This window comes from Sus scrofa, chromosome 14, assembly GCF_000003025.6.
Source record: "Sus scrofa isolate TJ Tabasco breed Duroc chromosome 14, Sscrofa11.1, whole genome shotgun sequence".
NCBI classification, from domain to species: Eukaryota; Metazoa; Chordata; class Mammalia; order Artiodactyla; family Suidae; genus Sus; species Sus scrofa.
Window position 1 is genome coordinate 116,173,238 of NC_010456.5, and position 22,732 is coordinate 116,195,969.

General features: G+C 39.1%; 1 protein-coding gene across 2 annotated transcripts in view; it reads left to right on the plus strand.

Annotated features, from left to right (window-relative positions):
* Nucleotides 1-22,732, plus strand: part of SORCS3 (sortilin related VPS10 domain containing receptor 3) — a 615,258-nt gene that overhangs the window by 586,062 nt on the left and 6,464 nt on the right. For both annotated transcript variants that reach the window (XM_021072812.1, XM_021072813.1), the window contains 6 exons: nucleotides 3,824-3,947; nucleotides 5,351-5,463; nucleotides 13,331-13,462; nucleotides 15,177-15,276; nucleotides 16,424-16,529; nucleotides 22,014-22,174. In XM_021072812.1, coding sequence (XP_020928471.1) covers nucleotides 3,824-3,947; nucleotides 5,351-5,463; nucleotides 13,331-13,462; nucleotides 15,177-15,276; nucleotides 16,424-16,529; nucleotides 22,014-22,174 — 736 coding nt within the window. The remainder of the gene's footprint in view (nucleotides 1-3,823; nucleotides 3,948-5,350; nucleotides 5,464-13,330; nucleotides 13,463-15,176; nucleotides 15,277-16,423; nucleotides 16,530-22,013; nucleotides 22,175-22,732) is intronic.

The window sequence follows — 22,732 nt, forward strand, 5'->3', positions numbered from 1 at the left end:
TCATGACTACATAGTCACTTGGAGTTTTGTTGATTTCGTGCAGGTCTCAGTGGGTAATATACAATCTGTTGCATGTGAAGAATCCTCTGAGGGCAGGGGGATGCAGCCCATAGCCTAGGTTGGGCAATAGCCTCACTGTGGGGTGGTCCTAAAGCTCAGACAAAGAACCTAGAAGTCAATTGGCTGCCTGTTGGATTTGTAGGGCTCTAAAAGGCCAATTTGCTGGGATTAACAGAGGTCTGGCTTAATAAATGTGTCTGCTTGCCTAATAGATTTAGTAAATGAACCTTAAAATACTTGATTTAATTTAGCATTGTGCACTAGACATGGGTGGCCAGTGAAGAACTCAAGAATCCTGTGGAGCGCTCCAGCTTTGCAAGGAAGGTGAAATCAGCCATGATGCCTAACAGCTAATGAAAAATGAAAGCCATTTGGAAACAAAATTAGCTTCTGCCATTGCCCTAGCACAGACCCCTGTGGCCTGCTGCCCCAGGACCACGTGTTCACACTCAACACAGTTTTCTGTGGCTCAGAGCCCTGCCTGGCTGGTGGGATGGCACACTCCCTCCCACTCCAGATGGCATCCCCTTGTCCTGCAGACTTGCTTCCTTGCTTGATTCCTGGATCTGCTAGGAAAGCAGCCAGATGGAGAGCAGACCAAATCTGCTGGGACAGGAGGAATTCCATTCCTCTCAGAAAGAGACATCACTGCCTGACACAGCACTAATCACCCTAGTGTAAGGCGATAAGTGTGTGCAGAGAAAGGAGGGCCCACGCAGACCTCTGAAAGCTAAACAAGGTGACAGAGGAATAGTGAAGTTTCTCTGAAGAGGCACCACTAGGAGAGAACAGTATCCTGGTGGTGAGAGGTGGGAAGAGATTAGAGCTAGCTCAGGGCAGTAACCAAAACAGAAGGGCCATGTGATACAATCATGGTTAGAGAGAGCAATTTGTGGAATCAAGAAAAAATAAAAATACATTGATTATTCCTCTTTTTTGTTTCTCTCCCAACATTTTATTGTTAAAAACCACAAACATAAACCAGAGTGGAAAGAAGTTTACAGTGAACATCCATTTATACCTACCCCCTGTAATCTATCATGTGTATCTACTATGCTTGTTTTATCATGCCCGTTTATCTGCCCATCTCTTTATCCAGCCGTCAGTTGATCTTAATGTTTTGATTCATTTCAGAATAAATTTCAGACACCTATATGCTTTGTCCTCAATGCTTTAGTTTGCAAATCATTAGCTAGAATTCAATATTTGCTTATACTTTTCCCCCATAGAGGTATGAGATGTATCAACAATGAAATTCACACATCTGAAGTATGTACTTCATGAGTTCTGACAAAGGCATTATACCTGTAACCCCAGATCCTATCAAGATATATAATATTACCATTACTCTCTAAAATTCTCTTGTGCTCCTTCTCAGTCAATTCCCACTCCAACTCCAGAAACAACCACTGTCTTCTTTTCTATCGTGAATTAGTTTGCCCTTTTCTAGAACTTCACATAAATATAAATATACTATTTGAAAGAAGTATATAGGCTTCTTTCACTTCTTATGGTTTGGGGATTTATCCATACTGATATGTATATCAGTATTTGTTCTTTTATAGTTATTGTATGCATATACAATGGCCTGTTGGTTCATTTTCTATTGATAAGTCTTCCTAGACTCTTTAGCTTTGGGATATTATAAATATACTGCTATAAATATTTCTTTTGTTTGTAGATATGTATTTTCTTTTATCTAGACTAAATTGCCAGGACTGCAATAAATGAGTCACGAATATAAAATGTCACAACTGCTATGGAAAAATCTATTTCAATTTCTTATAAAACTGGGCTTTTTCCTGCAAAGTTGCACCATTGTACATCCCACTAAAAATGTATGAGAATTCCAGTTGATCCACATCCCCAACAATATTTGATATTATTATTTTTAAAGAAAATTTAGCCATTCTATTGGGTATATAGAAGGATCTCATTTTGCTTCCAAAGAATATGACTAAGGTAATGAAGCAACTAGAGGTATTCTGACAGATAAGACCTAATGGGTTGACTAGTAGAAACTAGAAAGTTTGCCAAAAGCCATGCATCAACCCTACATATTCTGATCACTGAATGAGTCCTCACATCTTTTAACCCAAACCTTTAACAGATAAAGAACTAAGGCCCACAGTGGAGACAAACTTTTCCCAGTCATTCATTAAGATGGTAACAGAGGAGAGGCAGAGTTTCAAGTCTCTGTTCCTGTTAAATTAGAAATGGCAACTCAGAGGTGAATGCTTTTCCTTTATTCCATTGCTGTGTTGAACTCAATTTGACTTCAGCTTCTTTTTTCAACACAGGACACTAAAGAACCACTACTGGCCCACGGAGTCGATATCCATCCCCAAGAACTACTTGTACCTCATTTGTTGTTTAATTAATAAGGCCACACCTGTGTGTGTATCATCACAGAGCCATAAGTATGGGCAAGAATGTTTGGCCTCTGGGGTTTGCCCTTAGTTAAGGAGAAGAGTATAACTCTTTCCATACTCTTTTCTTTCATTTAAGCAAACAGAGAAGAAAGGGTGTCGGAAAGCTTAGGGCAATACCTCGAATCCTGCCCAACTCCAGCCATCAGCCTAGTCATAAAATAAAGCAATAGAATTTTAAAGCCAAAAAAATTAAATTATGGTTTCAAAAACCCAGTTGAAATTCTCAGCTGGAAGGAAATTTCAGCCTTGCAGCAGGGATGTTCTCTGAAAGCTGCACTCTGAGCTTTTGCAGGATCTAGGTGCACTGGTGTGTTGTGTGAACACCAGCTGATACCCACACTCTTAAAGGGCAACTCTGTGCATTCCCAGCTGGCTACATCAGCACTCTATCCTATTGTCCCGATTCACGGAGAGGAGAGGGAATTGGCTCATCTGTGCCTGTGACACCTTTTTATGAGCTGCCTTAGAGAAGCCTCCTACTGTTATGACTTACCTTGCCAACACTGGATAATTTGAGATGGCAGGGCCTCAAGATAACCACTGAATAATGTTTCTTCAATCTCAGAATCTGCATTCTCTTCTCTTCAATAAGCACCTGCTTCTATTAAGAGTCTAGATCCCAAGGAAAAAAATATATATTATTCTCTTTATCTCTTTATCCTTGGCAAGTTCCTATCTGTTATGAGCAGGGGAAGAAAACAGAAAAAGAAAAACAGATTAAAAAGCGAGCACAGATACGCATGTCTATATGTTTTCCAAATCATTTAAAATGTTATAAATGCCTGGCAGTGGAAAACACAAATATGATAAACAAAATATCAATAATATGACCATGCATCCAACTTATATATAGATTCTCCTGTGCCAAGGGTGGGTGATTCAGAAATAAATAAAATGTGGTTACTACTCTGAAAATACTTACAGTCCAGTGGAATATGGAATGAAAAGATAAGTGACACAGAATGTTAGAGGAAAAGAAATATAATCGCCTATTCCCAGAGCCACTAGGAATCAATTACAAAAGATGCTTCTACTTTGCCCCAGGAGGAGGAATAGAATAGTACACAAAATCCATGGTTCCCAGTTTTATCTTCATCTCTCAGAATGAACATTTTACAGTGTTTTTCAAGTATATTAAAACTCTTCCTGGAAACTGGATACATAATCACAGTTTTAGAAAATTGTGTAACTTTTTTTCTTTCATTTTCAAGTTAGAATCCCTTGGGGATATGCACATGCTACGCAGATTTGTGAGAGTCTGAGATTCACAAGGAAGGAGAGGAACTGATATCCCATAAAGGACTAAATGGGTGTTTCTTCTTCTACTTTAGCCTCTCATCACCTTGGACAGCAGCATTTCCTTCACATTCCTAGCGGAGGGAACCAATACCATCACCGTCCAGGTGGCTGCTGGGAATGCCCTTATCCAGGACACAAAAGATATCGCAGTTCATGGTAAGCCCTGTGATGTCCCTTCCTGCCCAGCCAATTCCCTCCAACCACCCTGGCAATCATTGCTGACTGCTTTGGAAATTCTTCAGGCCATGGGAAAAGTATGTAGGATGTAGATCCACAAAAGTTATCCAAACCTACTTCTTACCTTGTCCTTGAGTAGTACTGAGTATTGTAAGAGAAGCAGGTCATAGACAGGCATCTTCTGTCTTCTGTGATGTGTCTAATATCACAACCTCATAGTCTCATTAGATAGAGATGGGTTATAAATTGGAGGGATTCTGATCTGGAAAGACTGTTATAGAAGCACATAAATCTGATGACCTGCCAAAGCATCTGTAACATATATGTAGTGTCTGTTCTTTTTGAGGATGAGGACCAGTGACTTCAAAACTGGAGGAGTTATGATCCCTTCTCTTGAAGATCTCACAGCTTAGGTACTGAGATGGACTACACATAACTGATGTGTTTTCTTTATTGTTGGAAATTCTAATATCTTTGGCTGCAAAGGCTGAGAATAAGATTAAGAATATAAGGACAGAGCAAGGCAGGAGAGTGGGAAATATGGCCACCATTCTGTTTTCAATCCTGGGGAGCCATTCTTAATTTTTATTTTAAATCATATTGTGCTTCTACCTCCATCCCACAAACAGCCCTTAGACTCCTAAAACAGCCACTGTACTGGGGTTTTCTAGAAAGTCGTACTAAAGTATGTGATCTCCTGACTCAGACTATATTTCTACTATATCACCCCAGATAAGTATCATTTACTATAACTATACAAATCAATACTCAGGTTCTCTCATTGGGAAGACTTTTTTTTTGATAAACATTTTTATGGAAGTGTACCTTTAAAAAAGAAAAGTGTACAGATCATAAGTGTTTTAGCTTCATGAATTACCACCAAGTGTGCAGACCTGTGCACTTACCAACCAGATCAAGAAACGGAATATTAGCTACACCCAAGATACAAGGTTTCCACCTATTTTCTAACCCCTGAGGTAGTTTCTAGCAAGTTAGATGAAACTAAGGGAAGGGTAAGAAAAGGTTTAATTCTAATCAAACCCACCTTGTCAGTGTCTTATCATTGCTTCTGCATGTGTCCACCTGCAGCAGCCAGAGCCTCATTCTTCTAGAGTTTCCTACTTATCTTTAATTTCAGACAATGTTCATTTACAAGAAGACAGCCTTAAGATCTTAGGAGCCAATAAAAATGATGGGAGCATGAATCATCTTCCGGTCACCAAATCCCACTTTCTTTCAGAATCCAAGAGACAGGCTGAGAGGAAGAAACTTAGATGATACACATAAGGCCCTGGGCCCTTTCCCTAAAACACAGTGATGATGGGGTTCCCTCGCTGTCACACCCTCTCTTGGCCTCACTCACATACTCTCTCTCCTTGCAGAATACTTCCAGTCCCAGCTCTTATCATTCTCTCCTAATCTGGATTACCATAACCCTGACATTCCTGAGTGGAGGCAAGATATTGGCAATGTCATCAAGCGGGCTCTGGTGAAAGTAAGTTGGCTTTATCTTTGTTTAAATCTTTAAGAGTAAAGAACCAGATGGTGTGGTCCAGAATACATTTTCCTGGATTCAAACCACCATTCTACAGTTAAATAAAGATGATTTTTCTGTAAAAAGAGAGAGAATAAAGAAGAATGGAGGAAGTAAAGGATTCAAAGGAATGATGGAGAGAAATAGAGACAGAGAATCAATTCCATGTTTGAGGATGAGAAATCAGCTTCATCTTTATCCTAAGTTTTTCTAAGGCAGAAGCTTGACCCCTTTAATAAAATGATGGATGGACCCCTCATTGAGTCTATACGAATATCATTCACTTGGTTGGCTCTTTGCCTACCAAGGTTTAGGGGGGAGATTTAGGGTTTTTTATTTGCTTGTTTGTTTCTGTTGTTTTTTAGTCAGATACTCAGACTTTCAGACTCCCATTGACTATGCATGGCAGTCTGAAGTCTACAGGCCACTAAACAGAGTATGACAGCAGGAATTTTAAAATTAACCCAAGGTCATATTTTCCTTAGAGAAAGTTTAAAGGTTCTTGGTAATCCTTTGCTCAGACCTAGGCATTAGAATATAATGCTGAATAAAACATGGTCAATACAAATGTATAGATAAATCTAATATAAAACTAGTTCTATGGTAGAGGCATAGCCAGTGTTTCAAAAGAGCCTGGAGAGAAGCACAATTCACTCTGTACAGGGAAGTTCAGGCTGAGCACATATTTGTGATTCAGTAAATACTTGAGAACGATTAGAATGGTCTTTGGAGGGGACACTTGACCTCTGTTTTAAAGGCTACATTGTAGTTCACAGAGAGAGGAAAATGTCTTGCAGGTAGAATGAACAGCCTATGCAAAACCATGGTCTGTTGAAAGTGCAGCATATTTGAGAAATGGCAGTGTAGCGTAGCCAAGGGCCCAGGTGACTGACATTGATCAGGAATGGTTGGGTCAGTTTATGAAAGGTCTGAGAAACTAAAAGGGGTTTGACATACATCCTGTAGGCTCTAGGTAGTGTGAAATGTGTTCCTTTTTGTTATTTAAGTAAAAAGTCCGAAAGTACATTTACGTTTTAGACACCCATTCTGATGGCATCACAGAGGATGGGCTCTTGAGGTGGGGAGTGAAGAGATGACCAGTTAAAAGATTACTGTGGTTTTCTAAACCAGATATAATCAGAACCTGAAGAGGAAAAATTCAAAGGCTACTTAGCAAGCTGAGAAATAGAATTGGAGACTAATAAAATATAGTGTGGGTGAGAGGAGAAGCTTTTAGATTATAAGAGCAGGTAGGGGATAGTTTTCCTTGCTATTAATCAAGATGGGGACTGTGTAGGAGAAACAATAATAGTTTAGTCTTTTATATGAGTTTGGGGCACGCGAGAAACAATGGGGTGAAGAGAACCGAAGAGTTGAAGCTATGGATCTGAAAATCAAGTGAGGTTTCCACTGGAGGCGGAGATAAGGGAGCTGAGGCTGTCGAAGTCTTTAGAACTCCCAAGGTGGGAGAGGGGACAGGGCAGGGAGAACACTGATGCTCACCAAGGCAGAGGAGAAAGATCCAAAGAAGGACATGGAGAAGGAGCTGCCAGAGAGAGAGAAAGAAGAAATAAAAGAACATGATATAAAAGCATTCCTGTCAGGAGTGGTCTACAAGAAGATCTTTACCTTACACCTTTTAATAAAGAGAAGGTTCATAGAAAAGGATAGAAATGAAGTTGCTTGTGTCTGCCTTTGACTGTGAAACATCCCAGATTGTTTTGTATTTTGTACGGTTGTATTTATTTAAACATGTGTGCTTTTAAATAAATAACTTAGCAATTACAATTATCCTAATATACAAAAAACCGTCAACCTTCTTGGTTGATTCCTGGGTTGTAAATCTCATTCATATTCCCCTTAGATGAGATTGAACTCCAAGGTCCCTCTAAAGTCCCTAATTGAATGATGCTCCCTGAGACCACTCTTCCTAGGACACAAGATCACACCAACCATGGCATTTATCAGCTCATACCCTTCTCTCCATTGGGTGATTCTGTGTTTTGCTCCTCAGTCTAGTCTCTTAGACTTGCTTCCCTGGCTGATTAGGTTAAGGTCTTCTTGCCCCATGACTTTGGTACAGATACATCTAGCTATTCAAGGTCATGCTTCTCAGCAGGAAACAGGTGTCTGGAAAAGCCTCCTTGGGTTCCACAGGGATGCCTCCCCACTTTGTAGGACTTTTCAGGTTTCTGACTGCTTCTTACTAGTTCTCTGCAAGTTGGCGATCTCCCTTTCCTTCATCACATCCCTGAAAGTTAACTCCCATTTGTAAGCCTAGTTCCAAACAGGAACCAGAGCTGAGTAAGTGGGAGAAAATACTTCTACTTCTATTCAATCCAATTTCTACTTATTGAGTCTTTCCTCGTTGTCATTGTCCATCACATGGAAGAGTGAAGCAGTCAGAGAGACCTCCAGGAATGTCTGAGCAAACATACAGTAAGAATCTAACAGAGGAGTTCCTGTCTTGGCTCAGTGGAAACGAATCCGACTAGGGACAATGAGGTTGTGGGTTCAATCCCTGGCCTTGCTCAGTAGGTTAAGAATCTGGCATTGCTGTGAGCTGTGGTGTAGGTTGCAGACGTGGCTCAGATCTGACATTGATGTGGCTCTGGTGTAAGCCAGCAGCTGTAGCTCCAGTTTGACCCCTAGTCTGGGAATCTCCACATGCCGTAGGTGCAGCCCTAAAAAGACAAAGGACAGGGAAAAAAAAGAATCTAACAGAAATAACATTAAAAGAAAACCCACAGAATGGGAAAAAATATTTGCAAATGAAGCCACTGATAAGGGATTTTTAAATATTTTTTAGAATATAGTTGATTTACAGTGTTGTGTCAATTTCCAAGGTACAGAAAAGTGACCCAACTCTCTCTCTCAACTTCCATCATGGTCTATTCCAAGAGATTAGATATAGTTCCCTGTGCTGTACACACAATGTGTAGGACCTCATTGCTTATCCATTCTAAATGTAATAGTTTGTTTCTGCCAACCCCAACCTTATTGTCCATCCTATTCCTCTCCTCTCCCCCTTGGAAATCACAGTCTGTTCTCTATGTCAGTGAGCCTGTTTCTGTTTTATGGTAGGTTCATTTGTGCCAGTTTTTAAAAAAATTTTTTTATTAATCAAATGAATTTATCACATCTGTAGTTATATAATGATCAGAACAATCCAATTTCACAGGATTTCCATCCCATAACCCAAGCACATCCCCCTACCCCAGATTGTCTCCTCTGGGGACCATAAGTTTTTCAATGTCTGTGAGTCAGTATCTGTTCTGCAAAGAAGTTCAGTCTGTCCTTTTTTTTCAAATTCCACATGTCAGTGAAAGCATTTGATGTTGGTGTCTCATTGTATGGCTGACTTCACTTAGTATGATAATTTCTATGTCCATCCATGTTGCTAAAAATTCTGGTATTTTGTTCATTTTAATGGCTGAGCAATATTCCACTGTGTATATTCCATTGTGTATATGGCAAATACAGATTCAATGCAATCGCTATCAAATTGCCAAGGACATTTTTCACAGAACTCGAACATAATATTTTAAAGTTTGTTTGGAAGCACAAAAGACCCAGAATAGCCAGACATCCTGAAAAAGAAAAATGGAGCTGGAGGAATCTGGCTCCCGGACTTCAGACTATACTACAAAGCAACAGTCATCAAAACCATATAGTACTGGCACAAAGAAGAAACATATATCAGGGGAACAGGATAGAAAGCCCAGAATTCAACCCAAGCACCTACAGCCAACTAATCTATGACAAAGGAGGCAAGGATATACAATGGAGAAAGGACAGTTTTTTCAATAAGTGGTGCTGGGAAAACTGGACAACCACATGGAAAAGAAGGAAATTAGAACACTCCTTAACATCATACACAAAAATAAACTCCAACTGGATTACAGACCTAGATATAAGACTAGACACTATAAAACTCTTAGAGGAAAACATAGGCCAAACACTCTCAAACATAAATGACAGCAACATCTTCTCAGATCCACCTCTTAGAGTATTGACAATAAAACAAAAATAAACAAATGGGACCCAATCAAACTTAAAAGTTTCTGCACAGCAAAGGAAACCCTAAACAAAACGAAAAGACAATCCACAGAATGGGAGAAAATCTTTGCAATCGAATCAACTGACAAGGGATTAATCTCCAAAATTTACAAACACCTTCTGCAGCTCCATACCAAAAAAACAAACAACCCCATCAAAAAATGGGCAAAAGATCTAAACAGACATTTCTCCAAAGAAGACATACAGATGGCCAAAAAACACATGAAAAGATGTTCAACGTCACTCATTATTAGAGAAATGCAAATCAAAACCACTTTGAGGTACCACCTTGCACCAGCCAGAATGGCCATCATCCAAAAGCCTACAAACAATAATTGCTGGAGAGGGTGTAGAGAAAAAGGAACCCTAGTACACTGTTGGTGAGATTGTAAATTGTTGCAACCACTGTGGAAAACAGTATGGAGATTCCTCAGAAAACCAAAAATAAAATTACCATTTGATTCAGCAATCCCACTCCTGGGCATCTATCCAGAGAAAACCACGACTCGCAAAGACACATGTACTCCAATGTTCATTTCAGCACTATTTGCAATAGCCAAGACATGGAAACAACCTAAATGTTCATCGACAGAGGAGTGGATCAATAAGAGTTGTACATATACACAATGGAATATTACTCAGCCATTAAAATGAATGAAATACAGCTTTTATGCCAAATTTAAGATTCAGTATGTGAGTGACATATAGTATTTGTCTTTTGATGACTTACATCACTTAGTATAAGACTCTATAGTTGCAAATGGCATTATTTTGTTCTTTTTTATGGCTGAGTAGTATCCCATTGTATATATGTACTACATCTTATTAATCTATTCATCTGTGAATGGACATTTAGTTTGGACAACTGCATGTAAGAGAATGAAATTAGAACATTGTCTAACACCATACACAAAAATAAACTCAAAATGGATTAAAGGCCTAAATGTACAGCCAGAATCTCTAAAACTGGTAGAAGGAAATATAGGCCGAGCACTCTTGGCATAAATCACAGTACATCTTATTTGATACACCTCCTAAAATAATGACAATAAAAATAAAATAAACCAATGGGACCTAATTAAACTCAAAAGCTTTTACGCAGCAAAGGAAACTATTAAAAAAAAAAAAAGACAACCCATAGAATGGGAGAAAATCTTTGCAAATAATGCAACTGACAAGGGATTAATATCCAAAATATATGTATAGCTCATGCATATCTATATCAAGAAAGCAAAAATCCAACAAAAAATAGGCAGATCTAAATAGCCACTTCTCCAAAGAAGACATACAGATGGCCAAAAAGCACACGAAAAGCGGTTGAACATCACTAATTATTATATAAATGCAAATCAAAACTACAATGAGGTGTCACATCACATTAGTTAGAATGGCCATCATCATTAAGTCTGCAAAAAGTAAACGGTGGAGAGGTTGTGGAAGAAAGGGAACATTCCTACACTTTTGATAGGAATATAAACGGCACAATCAATACAGAGAACGGTATGGAGTTACCTTAAAAAACTAAAAACATAGTTATTACCTGACCCAGCAATCCTACTCTTTGATATATATCCTGAAAAAAAGCCCCATAATTCAAAAAGATACATGCACTCCAATGTTCATTGCAGCACTGTTTACAATATTCAAGACATGGAAGCAAACTAAATGTCCATTGACAGAGGAATGGATAAAGATGTGTACATATATAAGATGGAATATTACATATTCCAGTATACAATAAAAAGGAGAAATAATGCCGTTTGCAGCAACATGGATGACCACAGATTATCATAAAATGAAGTAAGTCAAACAGAGAAGACAAAAATCATGATATCAGTTACATGCAGAACCTAAAAAAATGATGCAAATGAATTTATTTGCAAAATAGAGATAGAATATCAACTTCAAAGGTAAATTTATGGTTACCAAAGTATAAACCACAGTGTGGGAGGGATAAATTAGGAGTTTATGATTAACATATACAGACTTCTACGTATAAAACAATCAACAAGGACCTACTAAATAGTACAGGGAACTGTATTAAATATTCTCTAATTGCCTATAAGGAAAAGAATCCAAAAAAGAATGGATATATGTATATGTATAACAGAATCACTTCACTGTACACCTAAAACTAATATAACCTTGTAAATCAGCTATACTCTAATATAAAATAAAAATTAAATTATAAAAAGAAGAAAAAAAAAACCTATCAGAGAAAAGATTGTACCAGCCTGATATATACATATGTTACAATGGCCATGATCTAAGTTCCTTTAATAGTGATTAAAGTGCTGGGGGCAAGAGGCTGATGTGGAACAGGTGACTGCAGGCTAGATAGTCAGGGGAAACTTCTTGGATGAGGCAGGTGTTTCTGCCAAATTAATATATATATTATATATTTAGATTGACAGAAAAAGAGGTGTTGTTCTGGAATAATGACCTTCAGGAGACACATAGGAAAGATTAGGTCCAAGCTTTACAGGGGAGAACTCAGTGTTATTTTTCTTAAGGAATTTGCTTTCAGTCAAAAGCTTACTTTTAGAAGTTCCTGTTGTGGCTCAGTAGTAGCAAACCCTAATAGTATCCATGAGAATGGGGGTTGGATCCCTGGCCTTCTCGGTGGGATCCAGTGTTGCTGTGATCTCAGAAGTGGCTGGAATCTGGCATTGCTGTAGCTGTGGCTATAGCTTTGATTAGACCCCTAGGCTGGGAACTTCCATATGCCACAGGTGCAGTCCTAAAAAGACCAAAAAAAAAAAAAAAAAAAAAAGCCTTACTTTTAGTTTTTATCAAAAGGCAGTAGAATCTTTTTACTAAACACTCAGGAATAGAAAAATTCAATTACAATTATAATTTCAGCATCTCAACACAGGTTTTACTGTTTTGTTTTACTTGTATATGTTTTTATTTTTATAGCATTGGAATGAAAGAAATGTAAGAAAATAGATCAGAATGCAGCTCTCATTAAGTGTTTTCCCATGTTACCTCACTGTACTAATTATCATCTTAATGGTAGCATAACCATTATTTACTTAATTTTTTTGAATATTTGAGTTTTTCCCATTTATTTGCTGTTATAAAAAGTGTTGTGATAGTTTCTTCCTCCATATGGCTTGTTCTATATTTTGGATCATTCCTTTAGGATAAAAACACTCCAAGTTACAGTTACCGAATGAAGGGTCTGGATATTTTCATGACCTTACAGTAAGTCTTTAAAAAAACACGTTGGCAATGTATATCAATTTTTAGTGTTGCCAGCAACAGTTAAAGAAATCTCTTAATTGAAGCCTTACCAGTATTAGCTATTTTAACTTAATAAAAAAAAATCCTGCTTTAGTAAGTGAAACTAGGAACTGCTTGGCTTTTTTTTTTTTTTAATTTGCATTTTCCCATGTTTGTTTATAATTTCTTATTCCTCATTTGCAGCCAGTCTGTTCATGTTTTAGCCAGAAGCTCTAGCTCTTTTAGTGTAGAAAAATGCAGAGTATGGGAGGAGCTTTTGCAGATGTTTCCAGCAAAAGCACTATTTTAAAAATATCATTTGTAGTAGTATTTTAGTTTTAGTAAAAATGTGTATGAGAGCAGAGGAGTTAGTGAAAGTAATACTTCTTTATCATTTCTAGGAGAAAATAGAAAGCCTGGATGTGTATTGGAAACTGTGCTTGAAATGCTGCTTTTAAATAATGTATAGTCAATATGCTTGTTATTAACTTGGTGAAAGCTGGCTTCTGCAGGACCTTATGCTTTGGTCTAAACATCTTTATAGGTAACCAGTGTCCCAGAAGAACAGATCCTAGTTGCTGTGTTCCCTGGCCTCCCAACTTCAGCAGAGCTCTTCATCCTTCCCCCCAAGAACTTAACAGAGAGGAGGAAAGGCAATGAAGGGGACCTGGAACAAGTAAGTGAGAGAAAACTTGGCCAGGACACTTGCCTGCACCTCACATTCTAAGGGGACACAACGTCTCTCTAGCCAAAAAGAGAGATGAGCCCTTTTGTATTGGTCCATCAGCTTGTCACTCTCTGTCCAGCATCCAGGTTTTTGGAGAATAATCACCCTTACCCAGAATAAAGACAAACGCACAAATAATGGAGCATTCAGCCATACAGGAAAGAAAAGTACCCTGTGATCATCCATTCCAACAGCTGGCATTCCTACGCCTTGCTCTTGTCTCCCACCCAGCTGCTTGTCCTGGGGAAAGAGGTGGGGGAGACAAAGAGGAATTTGAGTTTCCCCTGCCTATTTCTGGCAAAATGTGCTTTCTGTCTTTAAAGATCCGGGTCAGTCTAAGTTCTGCTTCTGGGAAGAAAATGAACTGCTGTTAAACATCTTTGGAGAGAGATGGATTGCCTCATCTTGCTTTGACTAAGAAAGCAGTATTCCCAAAAGGGATTGTGATTTACTGTCCTTATCAAATGGCATATTGTTCCTGTGATCTGCACACTCTCCTAGAAGTGAAGGCAGTGGTGGTCCCTGGTTCTCCCTCTCTCCCTCCCTCCTCTCACTGAGGTCTCATTGGCTGTGCTTTGTTTTACCCTTTCATGCCTTCCTGTGATGCTAAAAATAAGTGAGAAGGAGGCAGCTAAAAATCAGTATCAGTCAAACACATTTGCTTCCATATGAGTTAACTGCCATACAGAGATCTTCCACACCCTTCTGCTACTCACCTGCCTGTCACGCCATCCCTGTGTCCATCACAGCCCTCTGAGAGCTGCAGTGATGCCATCACAGTTTCTCTGGAAATGAAGTGGATCCTTGCATTGTAGGGCTGCGTATTGAAATTGACCAGATATAAATTCAGCACCTCAATGCATGCATCACTTTTACAAGACCTCTTTATTCTGAAATAGCAAGTGGCATGTGTGAACTATATTTGGAAGCTACACTATCCATCCATTTAGATAAATAGGTAATTATGGTGATGAATAGCAGCTGTGATATTAAGGCGAGTACAGCGAGATAAGAGTTAGGGACAACAGCCTCAGTCTGCCTCAGCTTTCATGTGGGAATTACACAGTGATTAAATCGATGTTATGTGTTCTGAGACTTGCTGGGGAAAAGTAAAGAGGAAAAATTATCCCATAAAAAGGAGGCAGCGTCTGCTTTGATGTTTGCCTCCCATTGTCTCTAAAAGAGAAACAGCGGAGGAGTGGGCTGAGGCGTACATGCCTGCTTTAATCCTGGCAGGGGCCTCTCTACCCTGTGCATATTGCTTGTTCAGATTAAAGAACTAATGGCAGGTGGGCTTTCTTTAATGGGGACCCACAACAGGTGTTCCTACAGTAAGTTATACAGGCTTGGAGGAAAAGGCACTGAACTGGGAGTTGAAACGTCTACGTCTGTTTTCAGCTCAAATCCACTAGGTGACTTTGGACACACCTTTCTCTGTCCCACCTTCCAGTGTGAGCAAATAATACCAATTGTGTCCTTAGCTTCATGGAGGCTCCAGGGACTGGGAGAACCAAATGGATAAAAATGTTCTAATATCCTGTCCTCTGATAGAGCATGGTCATTTTTTCCCTGTTGGCCCTGTCTTCTTACTCCATGAGGAAGCATTATCACATGTCATTTCTTGCCACACAGCCTCTCTCTATCTCTCCTTTTTCCCCCCCAGATTGTAGAGACACTGTTTAATGCTCTAAACCAAAACTTGGTCCAGTTTGAACTGAAGCCAGGGGTTCAAGTGATTGTGTATGTCACACAGCTGACATTAGGTGAGTGCCTGTGGGATTGTGGGGGGAGGATGTGTGGTGACCTGATATCCTGGACAGAAAAGGGAGGGTATAATTACCAAACACTTCTCCATAAATGCGTGAGAACATCCATGTGTAGTGATGGTGGAGAAAGAGTAATCACATCTTCCTTGAGGTTTCCTGTTAAAGTGTCAAGAAGACTTTCTTAGAAGCAGCTCTGCTATCAAATCCCTAGATCATCTTGGAAAAAAACCTACAATTTCTTTGGGCCTTGACTATATTATGTTTTTAATCTATAACAGTTGGGATTATTTTAATTTGTCCTCAGGCTCTCCTAATTTCTACAATTCTCTGATTCAGTGAATCTTGGTTGGGAGATGAGATCAAATTACTTTAAAACTCCCTTTGATTTATAATGTGTAAATCTAAGTAGAAAAAGGGACCAGCTCTAAGTGGTTGATTTTTGTTTTATTTTTATTTTCATGGCTGCACCCATGGTGGTATTTGGAAGTTCCTGATCCAGGGACTGAATCCAATCCACAGCTGCAACCTACACCATGACTGTGGCAGTGACAGACCCTTTAATCCACTGCACCAGGCCAGAGATTGAACCTGTGCCTCTGCCATGACCTGAGCTGCTGCAATCAGATTCTTAATCCACTTCACCATGGTGGTAACTCCTAGGTGGCTGCTTTGTGAAAGGAATAAAAGAAAAAGTCTTGCCCCTTTGGGCATCCACTATTGGCTCTCTGGGGAAGCCTATTTGCTAAATGTTTCTAATTAATATAAAGCTTTTCAGATGTGGAAGTTCCAAATGTGCCCACCTAGCAGAGTTTTACCAAAACAGTGTTGAGGAAGAGATCAAAACACTGCATCAGTATTTAACTCAAAGTTCCCTAGAGCCCCCTATAGCCATGTTGACAGGTGCTTAGACTATCTAAGAGAAAGAACATTCAAGTTCTAGTTCTACTCCCCTTAGACTGGGTAAAATTTATGCAAAGAACAAGTTTTCATTCTCATCATTGAAGCCAAGCTTCCCGTGCCCAGACAGCATGCAGGGCAATTGGAAGCTGGATGTGAGGATGGAGACCAGCTGGCCTCCTTTCTCCAGTGGATGCGCCCTCCAGTTAATAGCTTCCAGGTGAGAAAGTCTGTTCTTTCCTCCTAGCTCCATTGGTGGACTCCAGTGCCGGACACAGCAGCTCAGCGATGCTTATGCTCTTGTCAGTGGTGTTTGTGGGCCTGGCTGTGTTTTTGATCTACAAGTTTAAAAGGTATGTGCTCACATCACTCAGTTTTAATTGTGGGGCTAGATTTTTGGGAGCTGAGTCCTCCTGTAACCAACATTCCTAAACTCATCCCAAATAGATGATATTAACTCCCCTGAAGCTCTCTTTGGCATTGGGGCAGAGCAAGAATAGCTTAGGGTCAGGGGATAAATAAGTTTAAGAATCTGAACTCTATTCAGTTCTTAATTCTGTTGAGTTAGTATAATGATGGATAGCCTATGAAATCAGTTTATTCTCTTCAAGGGAAGTTTGAGGGGTTTTAAAACCTCATCAAAGTTTCTGAAGTAAGCTCTCAAATATTTAGGAGATCTTTTTCTATATCTCAACACCGAATCAGGGTGGCTAAGTGGAGAAAATGCTGCTGAAATCTGGTTATGCACATACACACATATATTTTCTTATTTTTTCCTGCCACTGTCCAATCTCCCTGTTTAAATTTGCATGCCAAAAATATTCAATTTTATCCTCTCCCTTATGTTTCCTATTTCTAAAGGGAAATTGATCAAGAAAACCAAACCCCATAAGTATTCAGAAATTATTTTGGAAGATCCCAGGTAGGGTGATATAATAGGATACTTACTAAAAACATGAAATTGAAATCAATAATTCTGCACCATTATTTGAATAATGCAATACATCTACCAAGAGGTGTGCTGGTTAAGAGTATGATCCAAAAATCAGACCAAATTTTAACTTTTAGCATTTTAGCGTCTTTAGTTCAATCTACCTCTCTAAGCCCTTGTTTCCTCATGTGTAAAATGGAAAAAAAATAATACTTTATAGGTTTGCTGTATGTTTTAAGTGTAATCCTATTTATACCTGGTACATAATTTAAAAATAAAGCTAAGCTACTATAAATAACATCATACCCTACAAAAGTGCCTTCTGTGTCACAAATTGGTACATAGTATGTTCGTACATATCAATGGCATAGAAATGTGGTTCATAGGAAACCTGTGTAAAGAAAAAGCATCATTACTTATTGTCAGATGTTTTGAAAGTATAACTTTTTTTTTTCTCTAGGCACTTAAGGTAATGCTTTTAGGTTTTGGAAGAGATCAGTTGTAGAGGGGCTTCACTTTACCCACTCCCTACAACTTCCATCAGCTCTCCTCTAGTGAATTTCTCAGGGTTAAAAACACCCATTTACTCATAGACATCTCAGAATTCATCACAATAGCAGGAATCCTTCAGCATCTCTACCAGAAAGACAGTGTGGGGTTTATCTTCCTACTCAATTTGTAGACCAGTATATGAGTTCATGTCCTCTTGGATCAAGATGTGTCCACCCATCTTCCATGTTCCCTTTGAAGAAGGAGGAAAAAAAAACTTTATATCCAATTAGGGAGCAAAGATTCAATGCAGGAATAGTCTGATCAAAGCAACACCCACTCATGGATGCACTCCAGCTATATACAAAGCACACTTTCATTCATTCAGGAATTTGGTTATGGGGAAGTCTGGTGGTTGCTGGGGCTTGATGGTCAACTAAACCAAATTTATCACCTGACACCTAGAAGTTCATTCTTGCTGAGAACAAGGTCCAACGGAGTCTTGCAAAGAGGTATTGGTGCAGATGTCTCCAAATTAAGGCAATGTGTATCCTATGACTTAGAAAGTATTCTGTTCTCTTGTAATTGTTGCTAAACTCCCTAGATAGTCAACTTCTCAATTCAGGCATCTCTTAACGTGCAGATTTTAATATTTGAACCTATGCCCATTTATGGCATCTCTGAATTATTCTACCTCTCTAGGCCCCAAATATCAGCCAACCCTTTCTGTGTCCCTAATAGTGAATCATGTAGCTAAGGCTACCAGAAATGGATGAGATTGGGCATGTTAAAGGTGGTATGGCTGTAGACAACAGGAAACAAGTACTAGTCAAACTGAATAAGCAGCAGAGTCCCTTAAGAGTAATCAATCACTAGTTACCATTTTTTCTAGTCACCTTTTCTGGACATTTTCCTCCCAATGTCCAAGCCCTTTGGTTGAGGTCCTGTTGGATCTTTTATTTCTTTGGTCTCCTTTCCCTCCTCAGTACCTGCAATGCCAGTAATGGCTATGCAGAGGGTGCATAGCTTGCTGACCCTGAAGATCAGGTTCTCATTCATGATTCCCAGACTCTCCTTTACTCCTTTCATTACTGTTCAGTAGAATTTCCTGTGATGATTAAAATGCTCCAAATATTGAGCATTTTAATTAAACTATTTTAATTAAAATACTGTCCAATATAGTAGCCCCTGGTGTGATAGAGAAACTAGATTTTTAATTTTAACTTTAGTTGATTTAGGTTTAAATAGCTATACCTGGCTAGTAAACACTTGGGCATCACAGGCTAGAGAAAGGGTAATTCTGTTTCTATTTCTAGATCCCTAGCCATGCTGAAAGGAAAGACCTAAAACTTTCCTTCTGCCATCCCCAGCTTTGACTCTTTAAGCCATTAATTTATTCAGCCAACATTTACTGAGTGTCTCCTGTGTTCCAAATGCTGAAACAATCTCAATGTCCCAAGTGATCACCTAACAGAGGACAGAGAATACAATTATTTAAAGGAATCTTGGGCATCATGGTAACTATTTTTCATCTTCTGTTAAGTGACCACATTGGAGCTTGTTCTTGTATAGTGACTACTCTTTTGTGATATGTTAGGCAATATAATTAAAAATCATTTTGAGATTGTTCTTCTTTGTAAGACCTTTCAAGGGAGTTCCCACTGTGGCTCAGATAAGTGAACCCAACTAGTATTCATGAGGATGTGGGTTTCCACATTGCTGTGGCTGTAGTGTAAGCCTGCACCTGCAGCTCTGACTCAACTTCTAGCCTGGGAACTTCTATATGGCCCAAGTGTAGCCCTAAAGAGAAAAAAAAAGAGAGAGAGAGAGAGAGAGAGAGAAAGAGAGACCTTCTTTCTGTATACTGTAGATTTGGTTTTTCTTATTACCCAAAATAACTTTTGAGTTTTTATATATTTCTCCTGGTTTTTTTTTTTCTTCCAGTTAAGGCTTTAGGGAGTACCTTGCTCTCTAAATATCCTCCCAGAGGCTTCTAACACTTAATCACAGTTGGAACAAACAAGAACGGAAATTCATATAGGTGACTTAGATTGATCCATCTTACTTCTCTTATTAAAACTTATATGAAAGTATAGCCCAAGACATGCCTCTAACTCTCTTCATTTACCACCTTTCTTAAAGTATCAAAAGTCTTACATCGATGTGTTAAGAACTGAAAAGCATGGGAGTTCCCATTGTTACTTTTCAACCATCTATTAAAATATTGAAAGTATGCCTGTTTTCAGAGATTGAAATACAGTGAATAATATTTATAAGGGCAAATGTATCCAAACCCTCACAGGTATCATTAGGAAAGCAGGCAAAGGGAGGCAGGGACCACTGGCTACAGTTCTGAGGTACCCAGACTTGTGCAATCAGGAATAGTTTGACTGCCCCCAGCGCCTAATAAATAATACAGTTGATCCCCACGTTCATGAGTAATATGTACTTTTATGATTAGAAGAGATCAGAGTCGTTAGCCTGCATTTCTATTGAGGTAAGTAGAAAGTAAGGGCCAGCATGAAATTTTAATTATACCCATTTAGAGAGCCTGCGGTTTGCTGCTTCACATAGAATCTATTCATTTAAGGTTCTTGTAAATTATATTAAGCTAGTTTAGCTAGTAGGAGTCAGGAAGACACCTCCCTTAATGTATGGAGAAAAGCAGCTACTGAAAACATGAAAATTGAACATAATGGCAGGTAGAAACTGCCCATGTCTTAAACATAATTTGTTTTTTTCCTTCTAGGTTAGCTACAGAAAGACCTTATTAAGTGCCTCACATTCTAAATGCCTTACTCATTGGGGGAGTTGGAGGAGGGAAGGGAAGGTAGAGCTTGAAAATACCACCGGTTGCACTAGGGCAACAGAGTGATTCTCCATACATACACGGAATGTTCTGGACTGGGTGGGTGTCAGGTGTCTCAAATCTTATTTATATCTATACTAGTAATCAGCTTCATGAAATGTCTGGCCTTCAGACCAATTTCCCCATCATTTAGTGAAGTAAGAGAGAGCTCATCTACCTATAATATTCTACAAGTGCAGTCCTTTGTTTGGGAACATAATATATGAAAATAGAAAGAACACAGGCTTTGAGGTCTTTGTTCATTTATGCAGCAAATACTTTCTGAATATAAACCATGTTCCAAGCCCTGTGCTATGTTAAATGTATAGCCATGAAGATGGAAAATGTAGACCTTGCAGACATGGGGATTTTAGTGGGAAAGACAGAAAGCAAGTCCATGTACATTGCCTATTACATCACCTTAAACCAACACCCTATTTATTTCTTTCATAGACACCATCCCATAATTAAATATTTATAATGAGAGAGGTTGGGTGGTCAGTAGAGGCCTCTCAGAAGTGACATGTAAGCCAAATTCTGAAGGATAAGAAAGCGCCATCATGTAAATAGTAGAAGGAGGTGTGTGACTGAGAGAACAGTTGATTCAAAGTCCCCAAGGTGGGGCTGAGTTTGAAATATTTGAATCTTGAATCTCAAAGTCTGGGTCTAGGACTAGTGGCATCTGAGAACCACACAGAAATGCAGGATTTTAGCACATCCTCTTAAGACCTAGAGGTTCATAAGTGCATTTTAACAAGAACCTAGTGATGCATCCATTGAGGTTTGAGAAATGCTGGATTAAAAGAAGTCAAAGAAGGTTGTGGAAGGTGGAATACAATATGCCAGGAGATAGTGGAAATGGGCCAGGAGATAAATATTCAGAAAATATGTATGAATCTGCCTACTTCTCCAACTTCAAGTTGCTTGCCTTGTTTACAAACCTACTACCTTTGTGTCTTTGAAGGAAGTTATTTAGCTTCTCTTAATCTTTGCCTTAATCCCCTCCACAATCCTAAAAGAAAGCTATTGTTATTCCTATTCAACAGATGAGGAAACTGAATATGGAATTATTTAAGTTATTTGGCCCATAGATGGTGTTCTGAAAACAGTACATGGCTATAAGACTCTTATTGTTGGCTATTCATAAAGGAAACAGATGTGAATTGATTAAACTGATGCACACATAGAAAAATCTGTCTTCACTATGATACAACCTTATGCATCTCAAAGTCCAACTCCTTTATAAACTTAATCACTGGCAAGTGCTTTAAGGGTTTCAGTGCACCCTTGGTTAATAGCATCATCCTGCTGTTTACACCTGCTTGTTCTGTGCCCCAGGAAAAGGTGTATTATTTGGGGAGCTCTGTGGTTTACCTCTCCCTTGGGCATCTGGGTCCATCCTTGCATTCATTGATCTTATGGTAACAGTATCTGGGTGGCTATCCCCTTTCCCTAACATTGGCCTGTCCTGTAAATAGCTTCTTCTTTTCCCTTATCACCCAGGATTTCCAATTGCCCCAATTAGCATGCCCTGTGATCATAATCTGGTTTTGCTCCTGTCCCATGTAGGAAAATCCCCTGGATTAACATCTATGCTCAAGTCCAACACGACAAGGAGCAGGAGATGATTGGGTCAGTGAGCCAAAGTGAAAATGCCCCCAAAATCACACTCAGTGACTTCACCGAGCCCGAGGAACTGCTGGACAAAGAGCTGGACTCCCGGGTCATAGGTACGTGTGCTGGTATCACCAAGCTCCTGTGTCCTTTGTCCTCCAAACTCAAGTCAGTCAGTCCACTTGGCCTGTCCTTCAGGCAGGACTAGACTGGAGGATGAGGAAAAACAATTGGCTATGGCAACATAATCATGTTTTAAAATGACTCTGCTACCTCTGACCTTATAATATGGGCAGAACTTTTTTTCTCTTAAAAGTTGATCAAGATCAAAAGTACTGGTATCCCAGTGGGAGAGGGATGAAGCCAACTATTTATAACTCTTGCACTTTCTCTTTTGTTTTCCTATAAGTAAACACATTTATAGCATAATTAAGATAGTCCTGGATTCATTTGCTTGGTCTGCCAATCTACTCTAGCTCTGTGACTTCTATGTGCCTCATTTTCCTCATCTGTGAAATGGGAATAATAGTACCTACCTTCTAAGATTGTTGTGATTATGAAATGACATATGTCATTAGCATAATGTCTGCTACATAGTAAGTGTTCAATACCTTTTGGCTATTACTGTGGTGATCAGCAGAATGTTGGATGGCACAAGGTATCTCTCCTACCTT